This window comes from Choloepus didactylus, chromosome Y (genome assembly GCF_015220235.1).
Source record: "Choloepus didactylus isolate mChoDid1 chromosome Y, mChoDid1.pri, whole genome shotgun sequence".
NCBI classification, from domain to species: Eukaryota; Metazoa; Chordata; class Mammalia; order Pilosa; family Megalonychidae; genus Choloepus; species Choloepus didactylus.
Window position 1 is genome coordinate 33,136,183 of NC_051335.1, and position 24,179 is coordinate 33,160,361.

Genomic DNA, 24,179 nt, shown 5'->3' on the forward strand with positions numbered 1-24,179 from the left:
CATGGACCGCACAGCTTTGAGTAGCACTGTTCTAGAACAATGTTTTTCTTCCTGTTCTGCCAAGAATAGGATACTGGTATGCCAAGTTATTGATTCCCTTGGCTCTTGGGGGAGGCCCTGGGGCTGCTGGAATCCCTGTACCAGTTACCTTTAGCCATCAGAAGCCTTGTGTATTTACCCCATGTTGCCATATAAATATTATCATTTTCTATGTGTACCATAACACCAGAAAGGTTGGAAAGCAGTTGCTAGAGCTTTCTAACAATTTTAGAACCACTATTCTAATTTTTATACTAAATGAACATTACAGGATAGTGTTTGGGGCAATTAGAATAATGAAGGAAAATAATCTTGTTGTCATGTATCAGGACATGTACTTTTCTTCCTCTCCAGGCTGAGCTGGAAGCCAAGAAAGCTAAAATGAAGGGGACCTTGATTGACAACCAGTTCAAATGACCAGGATCTTTCTCTGTGCACAGTCTGGAGGCAAACATTTAGAGCAGGAGGAAAAAGAACTTTTTCTTGACTATGTGGACTGGTTCCTACCTTTGTGCCCTAGCAGAGGGCTTCGTGTTGCTTCCTGTTGATTCTCCTATATTCAATATATTCAATGAGGTCTTTAACTGAGTCCATTTGCCCTGTTTCCAGCTCAAGAGGGTGGGAAAATTAATATTCCAGGAGATGGATTTCTCTAAATCTTTCTATATATAGGTTTTCTGTACTATTTTTTGTCCACTAGGCATGTGATGTTAACTTCTACAGCTGTGTAGAAACTATATGAATAGATCACTGTTGAGTGTCACTACTTTCTAAAGTGGCTGTTTTTCTTCCTTCTTCAAAGTTAATAAAATATAAGATTTTTGAGGAAAACATTAAGGTATGTCATAGAGAAGAGCAGCATGAATTATATTTAAAGTTACAGCAAGTCAAATCCTTTTAAGTGACTCCGTATCTGTTTGTTCTTAAAATGGCAGTTATTGGCTATGGTTTGAATCTTTCTACTGTTTGAGGAAATCCATGAAAAAAAAGCCAGAGGGGTGGGGGCCCTGGGAAGGCCCAGTGTTGCGTCATGTTACCATCTTCCCAGTTACTTTCTTGAATTCAGTCAGGTCTTTGCAAGGGAATCTTCCCCTGCACCTCATTTCCAGTCATCATTCTGAGAGATAATTAACCATCATGTGGGTGACCATCCATAACCTCTTCACAATTCCTTAACCTCAACTCCAGACAATGACCTTTACCTTCCCTCCACTTAGCCACAAACTCCCATGACCACAGCCTGGATCTGGTCTAGGCCACCTCTGAAATCCGGTATTCTATTCCCAGACCATGATCTCCTATCTTTGCTACTCTCATACTCTCACTTCTGTTGAACCTGTTTTGTTTTGTTTTAGTTTTGAAGGTTGATTATTTTTCTAGTAGTAATAGTGATAAATAGTAGTAATAACAATAGCATTAATACAAGCTACTTTTTATTCAGTACTTACTATGTGTTAGGTGCTGTGGAAAACACTTAAAAGTATTATCTTAATCTAAACAACATAGTAATCCTGTGAGGTAGATTTAATGGTTATTGTTATTTTACAAATGAGGACTCTGAGGCTCAGAATGTTTGTTTCCCAAGATCCTGTAGCCAGTAAGTGAGAAAGCCAAACTCTGACTATAGAACCTAAGCTCTTAACTACTGTGCTGAACTGCTTCTTCTGAGGGATTTAAAAATATATATTGTTAAGAACAGATCACAATTTTATTTTGAGAAACCAAGTGCAAAATAAGGACATTGCATAGAGGACTCCCAATAGCAAATGTGTGGTTACCTTTCCACATATCTTCTGAAATATTTGTCCTCAGATACTGGTTCTAAATGATTTCAACATCTGGTTCAAATTATGCATTTTGCTTCATCTATAAAACTGTAAGAGGTTATATCATTAGCACCAGGAAAGTATGTGCTTTTCATTGTGTTTTTGTCTATTCATGTTGAAATAGTTACTGAAAAACCATGATGGTTTCTCTATTCTCTTTATTTACTTGTAATATTTTAGTAGCAAATAATAGTGTTTTATTGTTAGTATAAAGAGACATTGAAATTCTGCAGTCTTATTTTTTTATTTGCGATTATGAAAAAACTGATAAATATTAAGATGTTGCAGAATATTATACTTCCAAATGTCATCAATTATTGTTTAACAGAACTTGAGAAGCTTTTTAAAAACTAGCTTGTCTCTGTTGACCATTTTAGGTCCCTTAACACTACGGGTAATCTTTTTTTAAGGAAAAATTTCCCTTGTTGGTTTTCTTTGGTGTTTTATTCTGGTTCTTCTCTACCTCTCTGACTGCTCCTCTCATTCACTCAATTTTAACACAGTTGTCTTTCAAACCACAGTCCATTACACTTGAGTGTTTACTGTTCATTCAGGAAAACAAAAAGTGTCACTTACAGTGGTATAAGTGTCACTTACAGAAACTTAATCCTCCTATTTTCTCCCAGAATTGCAGTTCCATCATCACCTTGCTTCTTTTTGACCTGTGATCCTGTGATTAATTATCTGAATTCTTCTCACTAGCACCTTCAACTCTCTTACCTCCTTTACAAAAAAAACTTTTAATTTTTGAATACGTTTAGATTTCAGATTTACAGAAAAGTTTCAAAGATAGTGCAGAGTTCCTGTATACTCTTCCCTCAGCTTCCCCTAATGTTAACATCTTACAGAACCATGCTACATTTGTCAAAAACCAAAAAATTAACATTAGTACAGTAACATTAACTAAACTACAGACTTTATTGGGATTTCACTAGTTTTTCCATTAATGTTCTCCTCTTTCTGTTCCAGGATCCAATCTGGGATCCCACATTGCACTTAGCCGTCATGTCTCCTTAGTCTTTTCCACTCTGTGACAGTTTCTCAGTGGTATCTTGTTGTGGTTTTACTTTGCATTTCCCTAATGCCAAATAATGTGAAGCCTATTTTCATAAGCTAATTTTCAATCTGTATGTCTTCTTTGGTGAAGTGTCTGCTCGGATCTCTTGCCCATTTTTAAAATTGGGTTGTTTGTTTTCTTATTGTTGTTTTAAGAATTCTTTATATAGTCTGGATATGTCCTTTATCAGATACGTGATTTGCAACATCTGCCAGTCTGTGGCTTGTCTTTTCATTCTCTTAACAATGTGGTATCTTTCATGACCCAGGATCATGCAGATTTTCTTCCAGAAGTTTTTATATTTTACAGTTATGTCTGTGACCAGTTTTGAGTTAATTTTTATATAAGGTGTGAGGTATGTGTCAAGGTTCCTTTTATATATATATATGAATGTCCAGCTCTAGCACCATTTGTTAAAAAGACTCCTTTCTCAATTGAATTGAGCTTTAATGCCTTTGTCAAAAATCAGTTTACTCTATTTCTGGTGTTTCTGTTCTGTCTGTTGAATTACATGTCTACATTGTCTTGATTATTACAGCTTTAATAGTAAGTACTGAAATCAGGTAGTGTGTGTCCTCCAACTTTGTTCTTTTTTAGAGTTGTTCTGGCTATTTAGTTCCTTTGTCTTCCCATATAAATTTTAGAATCAGCTTGTTGGGGTCTCCAAAATTCTTGCTGGGATTTTGGTTGGGATTGTATAAAATCTACAAATTAGGGAGAATTGACATCTTCATAATGTTGAGTCTTCCAACCCATGAACATTGTGTATGTCTCCATCTGTTTAGGTCATCTTTGATTCCTTTCCTCAGAGCTTTTTGAGTATAGATCCTATATGTATTTTGTTTAAATTTATACCTTAGTACTCCATTTTTTTTTTTCTGGTGCTGATGTAAATCTTACTCCTTTTACTACTATAACATCTGTCTTGTAAACTCCCAGTTTAGAATCAATCATACATTCTGCTTTGGCTGATCTTTTACCCAAATAGTTGAGTATCCATGAGGAAAATCTTGTAAGTGGGTGAGTGCTTGGCACAGTGAATTTATGGTTCCAACATCAGATGGGTTCTCATCACACCTAGTCATTCCTTCTACTATGTGTTTTTGGTCAGCAGCTCCCCTGTTTCCCTCAGAAACTATTTAGAGTCTTCACCACTTTCCCCAAACCTCTCCCTGCAAGCCCTCTCAGGCAGATGATTTCCTTTATCTGTGACAGCAAGAAAATAGGGGCACACTTACTAGCATTTGCTCCCATCCTTTTCTCTTTCCAGTCTTAGAGGTAGAGGTGGCCTCTTCCTGCTCAAGGCTAATACACTGCCTTTTATTCAATTCAACTAATACATATTGAGTAGCTATTAAGTGCCAGGTATTGCACCAGGAGCTGGAGACATAGTGTAGAACAAAGGAGCTCACATTCTAGGGGCAGGGGTGACAAACAAACAAGTAAACAGGAAAAATACCAGTTAAAATAGTATTATGGGATAGAGACTGATGGGTAGTTAAGGATGGACTCTGAGGAAGAAACATTGGAGCCAAACAAGATCTGAAGGATGAGGATGAGCCAGCTATGTAAAGATCAGAGGGTAGGGGGAAGCATTTCAGATGATGGCAATAAAAAGTAAAGCTTAGTATGTTGAAAGAACGTGTTGAAGGAACGGAAAGAAGGCCAATTTGACTAGACTGTAGTCAGTGAGAGAGAGTGAATGGCAAGAGATGAAGTCAGAAGAATGAGCAGAAGTCAGGTCACATAGGGCCTTGCATGCCAGAGTGAGAATTTTGGATATTAAAAGTACAGTGGGGAAATATTGGAGGCTTTTAAGCAGAGGAATAACAGGACATTGCTGTTGTTTTAAAATTATTCTAGAATGGTTTGTTGTTGAGAGGCAAGTACGGAAACAGGGAGACCAGTTGGGAGACTTGAAGTAGTCCTGGTGAGAGAAGGTAGTGGTTAGATCAGCTAATAAAGCCAGAGTTGGAGAAAAGTGAATGGATTTGAGATGTGTTTTGGAAGTTTTATAGGACTAGCTGGTAGACTGGATGTGGGAGGTGAGGGGATGAGGGGAATCAAGGATAACTCCTAGATTTTTTGGCTTGAATAACTGGGTGAACTGAAGTGCCATTTACTGAGATGGGGAAGAACAGTTTCAGGCGGGAAGTCAAGAGCTCCGTTTTGGACATATTATGTTTGAAATGCATATTTGTTATTTAAGTGGTGATATCAGGTATGCCATTGGATATATAGTCTGGAGCACAATTGAGGAGGTCCAGCTAGAGATTAAAAGTCAGGAGTTTTCAATATAGAGATGTTATTTAAAGCCACGAGACAGAGACAGGATGAGATCAGCAAGGAAGTAAGCGTAGATAGCAAAGAGAGGAGGTCCAAGAATCAAGTCCTGGGGCACTCCATCATTTAATAGTCAAGAGATGAGGAGAAATCGGCAAAGAAGACGAGAAGGAGTGGCTAGTAAGGTTGGAGGAAAACAGAGTGAAGTGTCCTAGAAGCTAAGAGAAGCAAATCTTTTAAATCAGTCAGGGTCCAGTCAAAAAAACAGAAACCACACTCAGAATTTTAAACAGAAATAATTTAACAGGAGAAATTGGTTAATCCAGTGATGGAAGAGCTGAGAAACCAAAGAGAAGATGGAGAATTAGCCTAGAGATTTAGCAACAGCAGGAAGCTGCTTCATATCTAGGACTGGAGAGACAAAAGTAGAAGGTAATGTTACCCAAGTCCAGGATCAGGGGCCACCTAGTAGAAGCTGGGTGCTTCTACCACCCAGCAGAAGCAGGAAGGCCAGCCCAGCAGGAGCTCGGTCCATGGAGAGAGGGGCTGTCCAGTGGGAGCCACATAGGAGATACAGTCACTGCTAGAGATGATACCTAAAACAGAAAGGAGAGAAATACCCTGACTTTTTTCCTTCTCCTGTTCTCCATTCTTCTGCCATTAATTCCCATTGGCCAAACCTATCAGGAAGTGAGAGGGGAAGGGAGCCTAGGAATAGCAGTTGTCTGCTATACACAACAGAGCAGGGGAAGAGGGGAATGGATGGGAGAGCAAATAGGCAAATGACCAGCACATGTTTAAAGCAGGAGGAAATGATCATCTGTGTCAAATGCCACATGTAAGATGAAGATTTGGAAATGACCATTGCACTTGCCAATGTGGAGGCCACCAGTGACCTTGTTAAGAGCAGTTTCAATAGAGTGGTTTGAACAAAAGCCTGACTGAAGTGAGTTCAAAGGAGAATGGGAGAAGAGGAATTCGAGGCAGTAAATATAGACAACATCTTTGGGAAGTGCTGTAAAAAGGGAAGGAAAGAAATGGAGTAGTGTGTCGAGGGGGAAATGAGATTGACAATAGGTATTTTCAAGATGGAAGAAATAACAGCATATTTGAATGCTGATGGGGAAAAGGCCAAGAGAGAAGTAAAAGTTGATAGGGCAGGAGAGAGAGGAGAATTACTGGAGTGATGTGCTTGACTAGGCAGGAGGGATTGGATCTGGTGCAGAAGAAAAATAGAAACTCAGAGTCATGGAATCTTCATCATTCAAGGTTGGAAAGAACCTTAAAGATCATGCGCTCTAACCTTCTCCTGTATGCAGAAATTCCCTGTGCAGCCTCCCTGACACATTCTGGTCCAGGCTTTGCTTGAAAGTCTCCAGTGATGGTAAACTTACAACCTCCCAAAGTGGCCATTTTCATTTTAAGACAGATATAATGGTTAGAAAATTTTTCATCTTCAAAACAACTGGATGCAATCAATGCCTTGTTCTGGATTGGGTAATGGTTTGGATAAACCAGCTGTGAGGAATCATTTGGGGGTCAGTTGGGAAAATGTAAATATGGGGATTTAGATGAGAAGAAAATTTATTAAAATGTAAAGGTGGAGATTGTTGTAAAAGTTCTAAATAAAATTTTAGAAAATAGAATCCAGATAAAATTCTACAAGCATTTTCATTAATGTCAGGAAAAAGAGTAGAATGCTTGCTATCATTGCTATTATTCAACATTATTCTAGAAGTTCTACTTTAAGAAAAATGAGGGGTATAAATATTTAGAAGAAAGTGGCAAAGTTATCATTGTTTTAATTAGGCTCATTTGGATGCTATGTTCCTAGCATACTCTAGTTATCTTGAATGATGTGGATCTATTATAAGGATATAAATGGGAATAAGGAACTAGGAATAGAAGAAAACTTAGAAAAAAAATCCTACAGCAAACATCATACTTAAAAGCTTGCCTTCTGCAACTGGAAATGAGATGAGGATTCCCAGTGTTAACCATTGTATTGGAATTCCTAGCCAGTGCAATGAGAAGAAAAAAAAAATAAAAGGCATAATGATTGGAAAGGAAGAAATAACACTGTCATTATTTGCAGAAAGCACAATTCTATACTTAGAATATCCAAAAGAATTGAAGAATAAAATATTAGAATTAATAACTGAATTTAGGAAGGTTGCTGGACATGTGGGCAATATAGAAATTCAATTGTATGTCTGTATACAAGCTGTTGGAAATGAAAATTTAAAAATACAAATGTTATACCATTACAATAGCATAAAAATACCTAGGGATAATCTAGGAAAAGATGTACAAGGCCTTTACATAGAAAACTTTATAAAAATTATTTAGAAAACTTAAAACCTATATAAATGGAGGGATAGACCAAGTTCATGGATTGAAGACTCAGTAACTTTAAGGTGTTAGTTCTCCCCAAACTGATTTATAGATTCAATGAGACCCCAGTCAAAATCCCAACAGTTGTGTATGTGTAGGGGTGGGGGTGGGGGGACTTGACAAGCTAATTTCAAATTTATATGGAAATGAAAAAATCCAATAGCCAAGACCCTCTGAAGAACAAGTTGGGAGGACTTGTTCAAATAGATGTTGTATTATAAAGTGAAAGTAATTAAAAAACCATGTGGTATTTGTCCAGTGAAAGACATATCGACCAATGGAACAGACTAGAGTCGAGTCCCCAAAACATACTCACACATATGCAGTCACCATATATACAACAAAGGTGCCACTGCTATTCAGTTGGGAAAGGATTCTTTTTCAATAAAGAGACCATTGGCTATCCATATGGAGAAAAAGAAAACTTGACTCCTACCTCAGATAACCACAAAAATCACTTCCAGGTAGATTGTGGATCTAAATATGAAAGGCAAAAGAGTAAAGCTTCTAGAAAATAATATAGCAAAATAGTTTCATCATCTTTGGGAAATGACCTTTTAATGAAAACATAAAAAGCATGTCAGGAGTGTGTACTCACTGTTTAGTATGTTTTACTTGCAGTAAACTGATCTCCAAAGATTTTCTTTTGAAAACATTCCCCTCAATTTTTACATTCCTTACTGTTTTACTAACTATTAAGTGTTCTTTGACAATTTTGGTGCTCATGTGTTGGGGAGCAGGGGGACAAAAGTAAAATGAATCTGTCACTACATCAGAAAGTTTGTTTTAAACTCACAGATCAAATGTGCCTTAATGAATTTTTTTTTCATTTAGATTTCACACTGATAGGATTACCATTTTAATACACGGCATTGGAGAGCCGCTTATTTGTAAATAGCCTGTTGCTCATTTGGAAAAATAAATCAGTGAACAATATTTTTCTATTGTTAAAAAAAAAAAAAAAACACAAAAGAAAAGATGGATATATTTGACTATATCAAAATTAAGAGCTTCTGTTCATCACAAGATGCTATTAAGAGAGTGAAAAAGCAAGCCACAGTTAGTGAAGATATTTGTAATGAAGATCTCACATGAAAGTAACAGAGCTCGTATCCAAAATATCTCAAGAATACCCATAACTCGTCTTTTAGACCATAGATAGTTTGAGTTTGGACTCTTTGGGGACAGTGCAGGCCTAGGTCCTCCAACCTAGGGGTCCTGAAAAGGAGACAGGGCCACTTCTTTTTGCCTCTGATGGCAGAGCCAGAGGGAGGGAGGGATATGGGAAAGTGGGACTTTAAGAGAGAATCTGCAGTCCAAGGGCCCTAACTGAAAGGGCCTTCCCTCTCAGAAAGGACTGAGGGAACACAGGGCCAAAGCCCATCATGCCCTCCCTTACAGTGTCTCAGAGGACAAGCAGAATGCTCTGTGGTGCTCAAAGGATGGACTATGTAACCTCCAAAGGTCAGTTCTCAATCTCAGCTTGCTCCTGCCAGCTCAGCTCTAACTCCAGACTGAGGAAGAGGAAGTTCAAGGAAGCCCCTGCCTTCCCCTCCTAGGCAGCTGGAGATTGGGGGTTGGGTGGGGAAGCGAGTCATGTCCTTGGAATGGAGCTAGAGAGAGAGATAACGAATTATTAATAGGCTCTCTAGTGGGGCCTCGCCTCTCCCTTCCCTCAAGGGTCCCAGTCAGGATTTGGAGGGCTTCCAGGCTGTGGAACTGATTTGGTTCCCCTGCTTTTAGGCACCAGACAGAATCCCGCTACTCGTTCATTCATTCTGATTGCCATTCCTGCAGTGATCCCCCTCAGCTGACCCCACTCCAGCTACAGTGATCACCTCCCCAACCCTCAAACATGCCAGGCACATTGCTGCCTTGAGGCCTTTGCATTTGCGGTGCCCTCTGCCTGGAAGACTCTTATTCAGATATCTGCATGGCCCACTCCCTTACCTGCTTCAAGTCTTGACTGAAATGCAGTTTTCTCAGAGAGGACTTTCCTGACCATTCGACCTAAAATTTCATCACCTCCCCATACTCCCTGTCCCCCTTCCCTAGGGAATTTTTTGTCACTGCTTGTCACTGTCACTGCTTGTCTTCCAGGGCTGATATAACAAATGCCACACACTGGTTTGCTTCAATAACAGGAATTTATTGCCTCACAGTTTTGGAAGCTAGAAGTCCAAAGTCAAGGCATTGGCAGGATCAGGCTTTCTCCAAAGTCCGTAGGGTTCTTATGGTGGCTTGCCGGTGGTCTGTAACTCAATCTCTGCCTCTGTCAATGGGCCATCTGTCTCCTTCTGTCTCCTCCTTTGGCTTCTACTCCTTTTGTTCAGTTGTCTGTGTCTCTGTCGAGATTCCCTCTCCTTATAAGGACTCTGGTCATATTGGATTTAGCCACCCCTCGGCCCTGATTCAATTTGGCCTCCTCCACATAGGATCTTTGAAGATCCTGTTTACAAATGAGTCCACACCCACAGGACCCAGGCTTAGGACTTAACATGTTCTTGTGGAGGATGTGATTCAGTCTTCCATGCTGCTGTATCCCAGAGCCTAGCAGAGCTGTTAACATAATATTCCATCCAAAAATAATGGTTGAGTGAGTGAATAAAATCAACACGTGCTGAGTGCTGACTAGGTGCCAGCCCTGTGCCAGGCCCTGAGTGTATCATGGAGAAACATAGGCCTGGGCATGGCCTTCAGGGAACTCACAGTCCCTGCAGGGATGGAGACACAAGGAAACAGGCCTGTAGGGGATCCCCGTTCTGACACCACAGCTGTAGTGAGTGACCACACTTGCTTGGTTCTGCTCCAGTGTGCCTGCATTTCCTGATGTGAACCTCACTCACAGCTCTTTGGTTTCTGGGCTTCAGAGTGGGAGCTGAGTGGGAGGCCCCCAAAATGGAAATGGCTCCCCTACACCTGTTGGGCTGCCTTGATCCTGAGCCTGAGAGAGAGTCCTGTGACTCCATCTTTTTCTTCTTGTATCCTTTCCTGACTTTATTTCCATTTTTGACCCGTGGCAGTTCTTGGGAGAGCCCTTGGGATTTACCAGTTTTCATTTGCTTGGCCAGGGAACTTTATTTACTTCCCTCTCTATTTTGGGGTCTGAAGCACTGTGCCCTGGTCTCTTTGTGAAAAACTTAGAGCTTGCTTCTTTGGGCCAGGGCTGGGCCAGCTCATCAGAAACCTCATCCTGATGCAGCAGGGGATGTCATGGAATGTCAGGGACAATGTGAGGTCATGAATGACAGGTTAGCAAGCCAGAGCATTCTGAAGTTCAGCTGTAAGAAAAGCCCCAAAGCAGAGAGGATGAGTTCTACCCCAAGGAAGCACAGGGCACAGTGAGCCAGCTGGGGTCTGGGCCGAGATGCTTCCTGAGGGTGAACTAGCCTGTGACAGAGGTCCTTATCCAGGACTCCACAGGGTTCAGAGTTGAGCTTCAGGGAGTCCCCACACCCCGTGAAGTTAAATGCGGTTTGTGTGTATGTGAGCAGATTTCACTGAGTTTCAGAGAAGCCCTAGAAGAAAGAAAGGAATCACTGATCTAATCCTCAAAATGTGGGAGGCATCATAGCATTATGGGAAATGCACAACCTTGCCATCAGATTGCCTAGATTTATGTCCTGGCTTTGTCATGTGCTGGCTGTGCGATCTTGGGCAAGTTGCTTTACCTCTTTGTGCATCATTGTCCTTGTGTATAAAATGCGGATAATAGCAGTACCTACTTTATAAGGTGCTTGAGAAGAAAAAACAAGATAATGAGCATAAAGTCCTTAGAAGATTGTCCAGGACGTGGTAAGGTAGATATCACTGGAGATTCAGAAAATCACCTGTCCTTTTTGTGTGCCATGTGTGAGTGTGGGTGTCTATGACCTTAGGGAATACAAGATGGGCAACAGTAATTGGTGCCTAGTGGTCTGGCAGGCTGGTGGAAAAGAGCTATAAGATTTTACTTGCTGGGAGTGATCCACCCCTGGAAGCTGTAAGTATCCCCATCTCTCCTTAAGGTAGGACTGCACGTTCCCACCTGGAGTGATCTGAGGGTGCAGCAAGGTAATGCCTGCTTCTAAGGAGCTCCCTTAATAGCTTGGGCAACAAAGGCCTTTGTTAAAATGTATGCTCAGTGGTGGATCTGTGTGGGGAGGCAGGGTGAGGCCCCATCCCAAATGTTGACTCTGTTCTTGAATTAGATATTCAGGTTTGGTTTTTATTTTTCACTAAGAAACATATTGCTCCTGCCAGTTATAAAAGTTGTTGATACTTGCTCATAGTTACTCATGGATGACAAGCTGGTTTCATGAGCAAGGCACACAGTTGGCTGCCTAGCCCACGCTTTAAGCCTAGCGCGTTCTCATTATAACTGCTCCCCTTCAGTGGGGATCCTTTCTTCTCAGAATGGGGAGGCATTGTTTTTGAATGATCATCCATATAATTCCTTTATGGATAAAAAGCCCTGTTTAATTGGGCAGCATACTTTTCTATGGAAATTCTAGTACCCGATGAGCTACCTGTTCTGTATTTCTTTTTTTTTTTTTTTTTTTTTTTATATATTTAAATTTATTAATCATGATTTCATACTGTTACATATAATTCTAAATCAATATCCCCTGTCTTCTTTGATTTCCTCCCATTGCATATATTGTATCTCCTCTCTCCCACCTTGAGAAACCAGGCTCCCAGATGTATCAATATTTTTACTCCTTTGCTCAATCCTGAAATACACACAAAATAGTTTCAGAATTGCTACATTCATATCCCTACCAAAACAGTATTTGTTTGTGTTTCTTTATGTCTTTAGACTGAGGATATATAGTCCAAGTAGAGTGTTCAAAGTGACATGGATTCATTCTATTTTTATCTTTCTATGTGGTTCTGCCATCCATTGGATACACTGTTAGTTTCATTTGTTTCTGTTTTTTTTCAATTGTAGGCACTCTCCCCAAACTTGTTGATTTAAATTAATGTTTTAAATATATCATACACGAGCATGCTTCCAAAATCCAAAACTAAATACAAAAGAAGAGATTACTCAGAGAGTATTTCTCCTGTCTTTTCCACCTCACTCTAGGTAAACAACTTTAATTTTATTATTAGTTTCTGGCTTTTCTTTTCTGAATTTTCTTTTTTTGCAAAACAAAAACAAAAACAAAAAAAAAAGGAGATATATATTATTTCCTCTTCTTTTCTACAGAACAGGTGGCATACTAAATCTGTTATTTTCGGCCTATGAAACTTGATCAAGGAAGACTCTGTAAAAAGGACAATTTCTGTATTTCTTTATTATAGCAGCATTTTTCCTTTGTAGCTTCATAATTAGTTTTCCTTTGTGATTTTCTACATCTTGTGTTAACCTACTAATTAGGTTTAAGCCTGATTCCTGTAATCTTTATTCATCTGCTCACAGGCAAGTGTTTATCTTCTTTATCATCAACTCTGAAATAGTTTTCTAATCCGTTTATAATATTCTATTACTCACATAGTTTTGTTTGCCTTTGGCAAGATTGTTGCCATTAGCAAAAATGATCATTATATACTGAAATCCTTACATTTTAAATCATGTTCAAGAAACAGTTTAGGTGAAAAATAACTATTGTACATGCCAATGTTTAGGAATTTAGAAACCTGGTGTCATAAAATTTCTTCTCTAAATAATATAGATGTTTCCTGTACAAACCAAATCAGAGGGAAGGAGAACAGATCCAAGGGGCCAAGATCGAGGGGGCCCTGAAATCTGAACACTTTTTGGGCCTACTGAAATGATTTGTTCTCTAGTTTCAACCAAGACCCCCCAACACCACTTGGCAAACCTCTTGTAGTCCCTGGTCAGCTCCTCTTCAAAGTCCTGAAGCAGCCATTTCATAGCCATTCCACTCTCCTCCAGCCAAGCCCGGACCTCCTTTTCAGATGACGACCTTGTTTCCGTTTTCACAGAGCAAAATTCAGGCCAACAGTGTGAACTCTTACCGACTGTCTCACAGATTCAACTCAAATGCAATGACACCCTCTTCCCCTCTGTAGTGGACACTAGGATGTGCTTTCCTGACCCCGTCCCCGGCCCCTTCAGAACTGAAGGTCTTTATCCTCCAGCTGCTGGAGTACCTATAACAGACAGCCCTCAGCTGCCAGACCCCTTTGGGGATTGCCTCAGCTAAAGAAAGCCACTTTGTCCGAGGTCAGGCCCCCTTCCCAGGGCGGCCTCCATCTAATGGCCCCCTTTTCTCATCCAATTGCCCCCTTGTCTCAACTCTGAGCTCCAGAACTTGCTGTGGGGCAAGCTGAGGCCTTTGACAAACTGCATTGCAGCACAACATCTCCCTCCACCCAACCCTGCTTCCATCTCTTCCCTTCCACAGGTGGGGATCCTGAGAATACTCCCTAAACCTCCTGCATGCTGATCTCCATCTCAGAGTCTGCATCTCAGGGAATTCAACCTGTAGCACCCTCTTCCTCTAGCCCCAACCTCCTCCTCTTTCCCAGGCTCTTACCCACTTCCCCCAGGCGCTCCAGTCTAGCCCCCTCACCTCCCCGTGGATCCTGCTCCATCACTTATCTCCTTTCTTTCCCATAACTTCACCCTCTCCCTCTCCTCCCATTACTTCTTCCCGTCAGCGTGTAAATTTGAACAAATACCTGCATCGAAAACCTTCTGACACAGAACCTTCTTCTAGCTTCTTCTCTCTCTTCCTCTTCACAGCCAAAATGTCTCAAGCCAGTCCACTGCAGTCTGGCTGCTGCCTCCAGTACTCCAGTGAAATGGCTCCTCTGCTATTTCAGCCCTATCTTATTTGACTTGTCTGGCGCATCCTGCACGGGGGGGGGGGGGGGGGGGCATTCCCTCCTCCCTCCATTTCTAGGACACTTACTTTATATTCCTTAAATGCTGTGATCTCCAGGGCTTCATCCTTAGCCTTCTCTTCTTATTCATCATCTCATTTGTGATCAGCCCAGACCTCTGCCAAGTGAAACACTTTTATATCCAAGTGACTATTAGACATCCCCCCAGGCATCGCAAACCTAACATATCCACAGTGGCTGTCATCTCCATGCCCTGATCCAACCAACCTGGCCCTCCTCCTCCCCTGTCCCTGATTTCAGTGAATGGCACCTCCACATACCCAGTCACTCAAACCAGAAAACTGGGACTTCTCTTATCAGTCTCTCTCCTGGATCTCCTGCCTCCCAACAACCACCAAGTTCTGTTGGTTCTGCTTATTGAAGGCTTCGCAAATCCTGTCCTTGCCACCCTCACTGATAAGGTTCTGGTTTGGGCTTTGAACCCATGTAACCAGAATGGCTGCAACCATTTCCTCAGCAATCTCCCTGCCTCAACACCCTGTCCTTTCTTCTGCTGCCCGAGCAGTGTTTCGTGAAAGTTATTCAGGTCATGGCATGCCCCTGCTCAAAGTGCCCCGGTGGCTCCCTAAGGGCCTTTAGAATGAAGTCAAAACTCCTTTAATCGGCACCTCTTTGATCTGGCTCCTGCCTGCCTGGCTTCCTCACCCTCACCCCCCATCCAGCACTTTATATTCAAGCACAACTGGACAAATTGAAGTTCTTTGAACATGCCTCATTTCCCCATGTCTCAATGCCTCCTTAGTACATGTTGTTCCTTCTCTCTGGAAGGCTGCCTTGTTACTCCCTGGATTCCCTCCTCCTCCAGCCCTCATTTCTTCTTTAAGTGTCTTTGCAAACTTTCCTGACTCTCTGAGGCTGACTTATGCCCTTGTGCTGTCCCTCCTCTTTTACAGACATCCATTGGATTCATTGCACCCTACCTGTTACCTCTCTTTGCATGCCTTTCTTTCTACCAGACTGAGTTCCTTGAAGCCAACAGTTCCATTTCATAATCCCAGTACCTGGCACGGGGCTTGGCATTTGGTTGCCACTCATTAAGTGCTTGTTGGATGAGTGAGTGAAGGAGGTGGGAGCAGGCACCAGCAGGAGAAAAGGGAACAAGAGGCTTGAGGGGAGACAGAAGGCAAATGGCTCACAATTTTGCTCTAGCTAGACACCCTCTCTCCGACACACCCAGATTACCCGCAAATGCAATCTGCTTTTGTCTAGATGTCTGGTGATGGGGGGTGGGGGTAGGGGGCTTTGGGCTCATCACCTTTCAGAAAGGAGAACATGTGAACCTGGGAATCTCTGCCTCATGGCCAGGGCTAGGCGCAGGAGACCCTTGCCCAAATGCTCAGTGACAATTCTCACCTGTGTCTATGGATACCAAGGGTCTCCAAGAGGCAGGGCCACCCACCCACCCAACCATTTTGCTGGCTGACTTGTATGGAAAGAGGAGAGCATGAAACTTGTTACCATGCCAACAGTGCTCACCACTGCTACTGTGACTACTTTCACATAAAGCAGCACTTGCCTCCCCAGGTGCTGCATAAAGATTCCAGGAATATGGGATTTTGAGGTCCTCAGCCTTTGGAATAGCTGGTCCAAGCCTGTGACAGCTCTAGCCACAAGAAGTCTCTTCCTTTCTATGCCAATGTGCTGGACAAATATCATTTGCTATGCATGCTGTGATATGGAAAAGGTGGATTAGCACCATTAAGTAATATGTAATAATTCTGGTCACTTAGCAAGTATTTCATGAGTGCCTGCCTGAGGCCTCAGCATCTTGAATTCATTTGTATAGTTCCCTCAACTAAAGCTTTTGGTCATATTTTAAAGTGTGACGGGTGTCTTGTGTATTCACATTTTACAGGTGAAGAAACTGAGACACAGGGAAAAATCAAACCTAGTAGGGGCAGTTGGATCCCAATAAATAGAAAACTGTGGGAGCACAGGTTTCAGAAGGGCAACTGACAGGCCAGAACCCTCTAAGGCTGTCCAGCCACAGTGCATTTACACTCTGCCCACAAGAGGTCAGTAGGTTCCTCCTGAGCAGAGCAGAGCAGAGAACTGGGAGGTGGCACAATGGAAGGTGAAGCCATCCGAGCCATCCTTTGTGACAGCAGTCCAGGTTCCTGGCTGTACAGCAGCTCCCTAAAAGGAAACCTGTCTACTGCCTGAACATCCAGGAAGTGCTTCCTCCAGTGACGCACCAGAGGTTGTGGCTGGCCAAGGGCATGCTATCCTGAGAAGGCTGTGGAAGTTCCCAGGCGCAGCTGCCTTTTTTTTTTTTCATTTTTTTTTATTGTGAAATACATATACAGAAAAGTGATAACTTTCAAAGTACAGTTTAACAAGTAGTTATAGAGCAAGTTTCAAAGTATGGTATGGGTTACAGTTCCACAATTTCAGTTATTTCCTTCTAGCTGTTTTAATACCCTAGAGACTAAAAAGAAATATCTCTATAATGATTCAGAAAATATAATCATTTGTTAAGTCCTATCTTGTCTGTTGCTACTCCTCCGTCTCTTTTTTTGTTTTTTTTTTGTGTTTTTTTGGATTCAATCAACATTTATTAAGCACCTACTATGTACAAGGCACCTTATTAGATGCTACTGAAGATACAAAAGACTGAAGAAACACAGTCCCTGCCTCCAAGTGCTTATGAAAGTCCTGTGAGGGCATGCTTCTATACCTTTCTTTTTCTCTTTTCCCTGCAATTTTATTGAGATATATTCACATACCATACAATCATCCACAGTGTACAATTGTTCACAGTATCATCATATAGTTGTGCATTCATCACCACAATCAGCCCTTGAATACGTTCCTTACTCCAAAAAGAATAAAAATAAAAATAAAATTAAAAAAGAACACCCAAAACATCCCATACTCCCCTATTATCCATTTAATTTTTGTCCCCATTTTTCTACTCATCTCTCTATACACTGGATAAAGGGAGTGTGAACCACAGGGTTTTCACAATCACACAGTCACACAGTGTAGGCTATATAGTTATACGATTGTCTTCAAGAATCAAGGCTACTGGGTTGCAGTTCAACAGTTTTCTAGCTATTCTAATACACTAAAGACTAAAAAGGGATATCTGTAATTCATAAGAAAAACCTCTAGAATTCCCTCCTGTCTCTATTTGAAATCTCTCAGCCACTGAAACTTTATTTTGTTTCATTTCTCATCCCCCTTTTGGTCAAGAAGGCTTTCTCAATCCCATGATGCCGGGTCCAGGCTCATCCCCGGGAGTCATGTCCCATGTGTGGGTGGGTGGCTGGCTGGGTGGGGTAATGAACTTATTTGAAGATTTGCAGCCGCCTTTTTATATTGCCAGTCCTCAGGGTGTGACGAGCTGTTTTTGGAGGGCAGTACCTGTAGGGTGGGATGGCTGGAATATGTGCCCTCTACCAGGGATTACTGGAACCAAAAATAACACAAGGCTGTGTTTGCTGGACCAGAACTTTCTTGGGAAAGGGAGGTTGGAGGAAGTGATTTGAAGCGCTATATTATCTATCTGCCTATCTATCTAATCATCCTTCATATTTTGCATCAGACAGACCTGAGTTTGTTAGGGCAAGTTACTTAACTTCTCTAAACCTCAGTCCCAATTTGGGAGAATGGGAACTCCTGCTTTTCAGGGTTGTTCTGAGGCTTTATTCATTCATTCATTTGACAAATAGCAGAGTGCCTGTTCTAGACTTGCTGCTAGGTTTAGGGGATACAGCTATTAGATTCAGTGCCTGACACGTGGTAGTAAATGCCTGTTTCACGCTAGCTTCTCTTTGAAGATCAGGTTGTGAAATTGGACTCAAAATAGTGGGCAGTTGGAGGCATTCTGTACAGAGGAGTAGCAGGAGGAAAGCACTGTATCAGGGAAGACTCTATCCATCACCATGGCATGGAAGTGGGGTTGAAAAATGTCAGCCTTATCATTTGCACAGGACTGTTACAAGTATCATAAAATGCAGGCACCAGTAAGAGGTCTAGAGCTAATGACATGTTAGAAGCTGAGCCCTTATTGCAGTTTGAGACAGGGACTGCTAAAGTCCTAGGTCTCACAGACTCCCCCTCCCCTGGGAGGAAGTAAAGGGCAGGAGGGGCTGAGAGGAAGCCTTCTGTCTGCTTTCTGGAAGCTGAGGGGCTTTCGTTCTCCAGATTACCTTGCCTGTCTTTGGGCATTTGTTTCAGGATGTGGACGTGCATATATACATGCAGTAGTGAGAACTTGAGCTGGGACATTTGAAGGACCTAAGAGTAAGAGCATTCAAATGCCACACTGTGAGTGAGCCCCCAGAGTCCTGTGACTCAGACCAAGGCACTATGGGATGCAAAGACCCAAACGTCATCCTAGGATTTCTTTAGTAAATGATCAGCTGCAGCATTTGTTTTCGGTCCGTCTCACCAATTAGGACCCCGCCCCTCCACATTTTTGCTTCCCCCAGAAAGAAATCCTTTTATTAAACAAACAACAACAACAACAACAAAACCCCACCTCTCTCAAACTTCAAGTGACACCCTTCTTCTGGTATATCAGTGTTCCCTCCCCCTCCTTTCAGAGTGCTAGTGGTTGTGTCCTCAGTAACCCCCAACACTGGCGAAGCTGAAGAAACCAAGGAGAGTTTCTAGGGTAGCCCCTTCATATCAGAGAGGTAAAGTGACTTATCCAAGGTCTCACCGCTCCTAAGCGATAGGTAGAATTGGAAAGCTCCATGGTTTCTAGTCAAAGAGTCTGGCTTGTGCTTTTTTCCTCAAGCCAAATGGTTTCCCTTTTTGGTTGTGCTTTTCCAGACTTCTCGCAGCTCTTTTACTTTCCCTACCTCCTCCCCTCATTTCTCTTAATTCTGCCCATACAAGCACAGTTGGCAGCTAGACCAAAGTGGTCTGTCCAATCCAGGGGCAGGAGGTGGAGGCACCAAGGTAGCCTAGCCCAAATTCTGGAGAGTCAGCCAGGTTTGAGTTATATGCCAATGTCCAGGAAGTAAAGAAAAGGACCTCCCTCTCAGGCACCAAGGAGACATGCCGGGGCTGGGGTCCTTTCAGGCCTGGACTGAGGGTGGAGCAAGGAAAGTGTGGAGAGGGGCCCTTCTAGATTAAGGAGTGCAGGCCTGTATCTCCAATCAGGGCTATCTCTGGGTGATATTGTGAAGAAGTTGGATCCAAGCCAGTCTACATAGACGAGCCATTTGTTTCCAGAAAAATTTATGGCGCATCTCCTAGATGCCAGATGCTGGCTAGGTGCCAAGTCTAGCCCAATGAATGAGAAGCAAAGTCCCCTAGCTTCATGGAGTTTACAGCCTTGGGAGGGCAAGATCAAGCAAATTTTTTTTTTTTGCTTTGTTATTTTTATTAAAACACATAAATGTTTTCAGTCACACATCTTACTAGGTTTTGGACAGGGTGGGAGTACCTCTTAGACCTTTGAACCTTGTGATTCTAGTGCCAAAGTAATTCTGAACCTTAGGCCTAACCAGTGGCTTGTTGGTAAATGGTTAACATCTGACTCTCGGCAGGGGGTGGGGAGGGGGTGCGGTATACATGTATATACATACTATAAGTTTACTATAAAATTTACTGAGATAAAGGATGTGTGGCAAATTACAAATAATAGAATATGCAATATTGTTTATGGCAAATTCCATAAAGCCAACAGATTCTCCCAGAACACTTGCATTGATTTTTGCTGAACTCTCGCATCTGTATTCAACCCACAGGTGCAAATAACCAACGAATATAGTTCTGACATGAATGTTGGTTGATATTTTCCTTTATGCCTGAGACAACTTCAGATGTAGGATGTGTCAGAATGTCATTCATTTGTCAATGATGTGAGTGACGTCTCTGCTGACGAGCATAATGTTTCTTGAATACTGGAGAACTATTTCTTCATTTTCAGGTTATCATTCGCAGTGTAACAGCTATAGACATGCAGCTATAGACATGACACACCTTTAAGTTTAATCTGCATTATTAACATTTTTTCACAACACTTTTTCCAGGTCAAGATAATAAACAAAACAATAAGCCAAGCCCTGATTTGTAGCATTTGCTGATTTCTGAATTGTAAATGCTCCCACCATGGCTGATTTCAAGCTGCCAACTTCAATGTGATGTTGGGAAGAGATGTGTGGTAGCCCACCATTATACAGCAGTATTTCCACCACACAGATATGATAGACATAAACCCAAGAACACAGATAATAATAAAATGTAGTAAAATAATTAGGAAGTGATGAGTTTGGGGGTTTTATTACTTTAGTTTTTTAAAAAAATTATTCTAGGAACATATATACAACCTAAAATTTCCCCTTTTAACTACATTCACATATATAATTCAGTGCTGTTAATTACACTCACAATGTTGTGCTATCATCACCACCATCTATTACCAAAACTTTACAATCAACCCAAATAGAAACTCTGTACAACCCAAGCATTAACTCCCCATTCCCTACCCCCAGCCCAGTCCCTGGTAACCTATATTCTAGATTCTGACTCTATGAGTTTGCTTATTCTAATTATTTCTTATCAGTGAGATCATACACTATTTGTCATTTTGTGTCTGGCTTATTTCACTCAACATGAGGTCTTCAAGGCTCACACGTATCAGAACTTCATTCCTTTTTACAGCTGAATAATATTCCACGGCATGTATATACCACAATTTTATTTATCCATCCATCGGTTGATGGACACTTGGGTTGCTTTCATCTTTTGGCAATTGTGAATAATGCCACTATGAACATCGGTGTGCAAATATCTGTTCAAGTCCCTGATACTATGTTAGTTTTAAATAGAATTTGTTTAATTGTAAGTTATATTTTAAAGTAATAGCTGCATCTAACAGTCAGTTCACACGATTTCTGAAAATGTAACAATTGGTTCTCGTGTTGGAAGGAACCGGTTCCAGCACACCCCTGGGCCTAATTATATTTCCAAGTCCTGAGTGACCCTCATCCCTTCTCCCACCCCCCTTTGCCATTCATTCAGCATCCCCCAGCCTACCTCCTTAGATGGGTAGTCCCTGGATTTTAAAGCTAATGCTAGCTAGCAATGAAAACTTACTCCACCTTGAACAAGGGTCCTGGGTTCAGATTGACAGCAGTGGCTTTTCCACGAGTAAGTGGCCTTTTCCTGCCTGGACAGAGATGAGGAGAGCCAGGGACAACTGCAGTGATGCTGGAAGGCGCATCTGGCAACCACTAAAGACCAAGGGGAAAAGGAAGGATGAAGGAGCAAGGGTAGGGGAGTGCTGGCTCAGCCCTCTGTCCAGTTGGCCCTGCTTCTGGCTTGGCTGTGATTTATTGTCGGAGGCTTTCCAGAAAGGCTGGTGACATTGGAGATTACAGGTCGGAGAGGGTGCCAAAGCCTTTTCTCCTGCCTTCAGGTTGTTACCCTGGAAGCTACTCCTGAAGGTGGTTCAGTGTTTGCCCTCAGAGTCTACATTTTGGGCCTCGTTTCCTATTCAGCAGGGTGGATGAGAAGGATGGCAGTGGGAATTTGGGTTTGTGGTTGGGCCTGTTGCTGACTGGCTCAGTCTGCTTTGAGAGATGTCATCTCAAATGAATGTTCCCCACCCCGATGGAAAGCCAGCCTAGCACCCTGGGCTCTCCTCTGGGTGCAGGCCACCTATGAACTCCGTCTCCTTTTGGGCCACAAGTACTTGTCTCTGCACTGCAGGTAACCTCTGGGTAACTTACCAGGCGAGACAGCTCTGATGCCGCTGGCACTTGGGGACATGTTGCGTTGTACTGTTCTGATGTCACCACACGAATGAGTGTTCTGTATTTGCACCTAGGTTGGCTGCTGTCCCAGGGCACAGTCCCCAGCCCCACCCCTCCCAGCACTCAGTACAAAGACCAGCTCTCAGTGACTGACTGAATGAATCAATGAGTAGAGGCCTGGCTGGCATTCAAGATTTCTTCCTAGTGAAACAGGAACACAGTGTGGAGTCTTGTGTGGGAGCTCTCATCTTGTCTTCTTGTTCAAGGATTGTCCTTTATTATTGCTAACACTTAGGAGGAGGGGAAGCCAACACCACGACCACCCCACACACAAGTTCTACTAGCCAGATGTTCTGGAACCAGGAAGTTCAGACGCCAATTTCTTTTCTTCCAACCTACCTGAAAAGGTCACCCTGGCCTCCCCTCCCCTTCCCTCCCCACGCATACTGCTACACAGGTGCCTACCGAGGCTGGCGGAAGTGCTGACTAGGAGTGATCTGCTCGTGGCATCAACTGGGGAACATCCTGTGCAGCCAAGAGGGAGGTGCTGCCCTCCCTGTAAGATGTGGGATGGGAATTGACCAGGGCGAGGACGCAGACCCTAAGGGCTCAACACGTTCCGAAAGGGGGTCAAACCTCAATAGAAGTACAAGTGATCCACTCCCTGCCAAGCCCTGCCTCCCAACACACACACACACACACACACACACGCCAGCATTCACACACATCCTCCAGCAAATGCTTTCTGACACCATTCTTCACAGGGGTTTGGAAAAGAGGGGAGGTTTACTATGAAGTCTGGGCAAGGGAAGGAGATAGGCATGACTCGATTTTCAGAAGTAAAATGTCTCCGGGACTGCTATTACTATTGGCTGGATGATTACGGAAAATGATTATTAAATTAAGGAGGCATTGTAAAACTACTGTTCAGGAACTCTCTCTGAGTGTCTCCAAGGATACAATGCACACCTTCTTCTGTCAACATGTCCTGAGCCAGATGACCCTCTGAGTATGCCCAGGTTGGATGTTCTGGTGTTCTTGTGTGTATGTTTGTGTGCATTTTAAAATACTGATACTTTTGTTTCCAGGCCAGCCTTTGCTCCTGTGCTCCAGACAACCCACCCCCAATCCAAATGCCATTTGAATGTCCCACAGGCAACTCAAATTTAGTATACCCAACCAAATTCGTCATTCTTCCTTTCGCCCTGAAATCTGCAGTTTGTCCCCCAGATGATCCCTTTCTCAATAAATGGTACCACCACTCATCTACTTGGCCAAGCCGGAAACCCAGGCATTCCCTCATCTCACACCTCTACACACCTGGTCACCAAGCCAGGCCCATTCTATCCTTAACATTGTCACTTCATCAACCTAGCGCTGTCCCCACTGTCACTACTATAGGTCGTGACACTGGCTTCCTGAGATGCAGCAATAACCTCTTTTTAAAAACTATTTTTATTGTGGTAACATATATATGGCATAAAATTTCACATTTTAGCCACTTTCAAATACATCTTTCAGTGTTAGTAATTACATTCACAATATTGTGCTACCATCACCACCATCCATTACCAAAACTCTTTCATCGCTTCAAACAGAAATTACCCAATAAGCAAAATCTCCCCAATCCCCACCCCTACCCTGGCCCCTGGTAACCTGTATTCTAGTTTCTGACTCTATGAATTTGCTTATTCTACTTATTTCATATAAGTGAGATCATACACTGTCCTTTCATGTCTGGCTTATTTCATCCGTGTTGTAAATATCAGGACTTCATTCCTTTTTAAGGCTGAATAATATTCCATTGTGTGTATATACCACATTTTATTCATCCATTCATTGGTTGCTGGACATTTGGGACTTTTCTGCCTTTGGGCTGTTGTAGCAACAGCCTCTTCATGAGCTTTCTTGCCCCCATTTCCCCTAGCAACCCTACACCACCCCCAATCCATTCTCAACCAAGCTGATAAACTAATTCCAAAAGATGTGCCCAAGGCAGCAGGAAGAAGG

General features: G+C 42.3%; 1 protein-coding gene and 1 long non-coding RNA gene across 2 annotated transcripts in view; one reads left to right on the plus strand and one right to left on the minus strand.

The window, feature by feature from the left end:
- Positions 1 to 8,465, plus strand: part of CYHXorf56 (chromosome Y CXorf56 homolog) — a 109,653-nt gene extending 101,188 nt beyond the window's left edge. Inside the window, exon 7 of the mRNA XM_037822875.1 lies at positions 394 to 8,465. Within this exon, the coding sequence (XP_037678803.1) occupies positions 394 to 456 (63 nt within the window). The 3' untranslated portion in view covers positions 457 to 8,465. The remainder of the gene's footprint in view (positions 1 to 393) is intronic.
- A 1,281-nt stretch (positions 8,466 to 9,746) lies between these two features.
- On the minus strand, positions 9,747 to 14,365 carry LOC119524195. Its single transcript, XR_005214765.1, has 3 exons — positions 14,230 to 14,365; positions 13,407 to 13,511; positions 9,747 to 9,944 (listed from the first exon to the last, which is right to left on the minus strand). It is a non-coding gene; the product is annotated as an uncharacterized LOC119524195 (long non-coding RNA).
- Between the last annotated feature and the right edge of the window lie 9,814 nt (positions 14,366 to 24,179).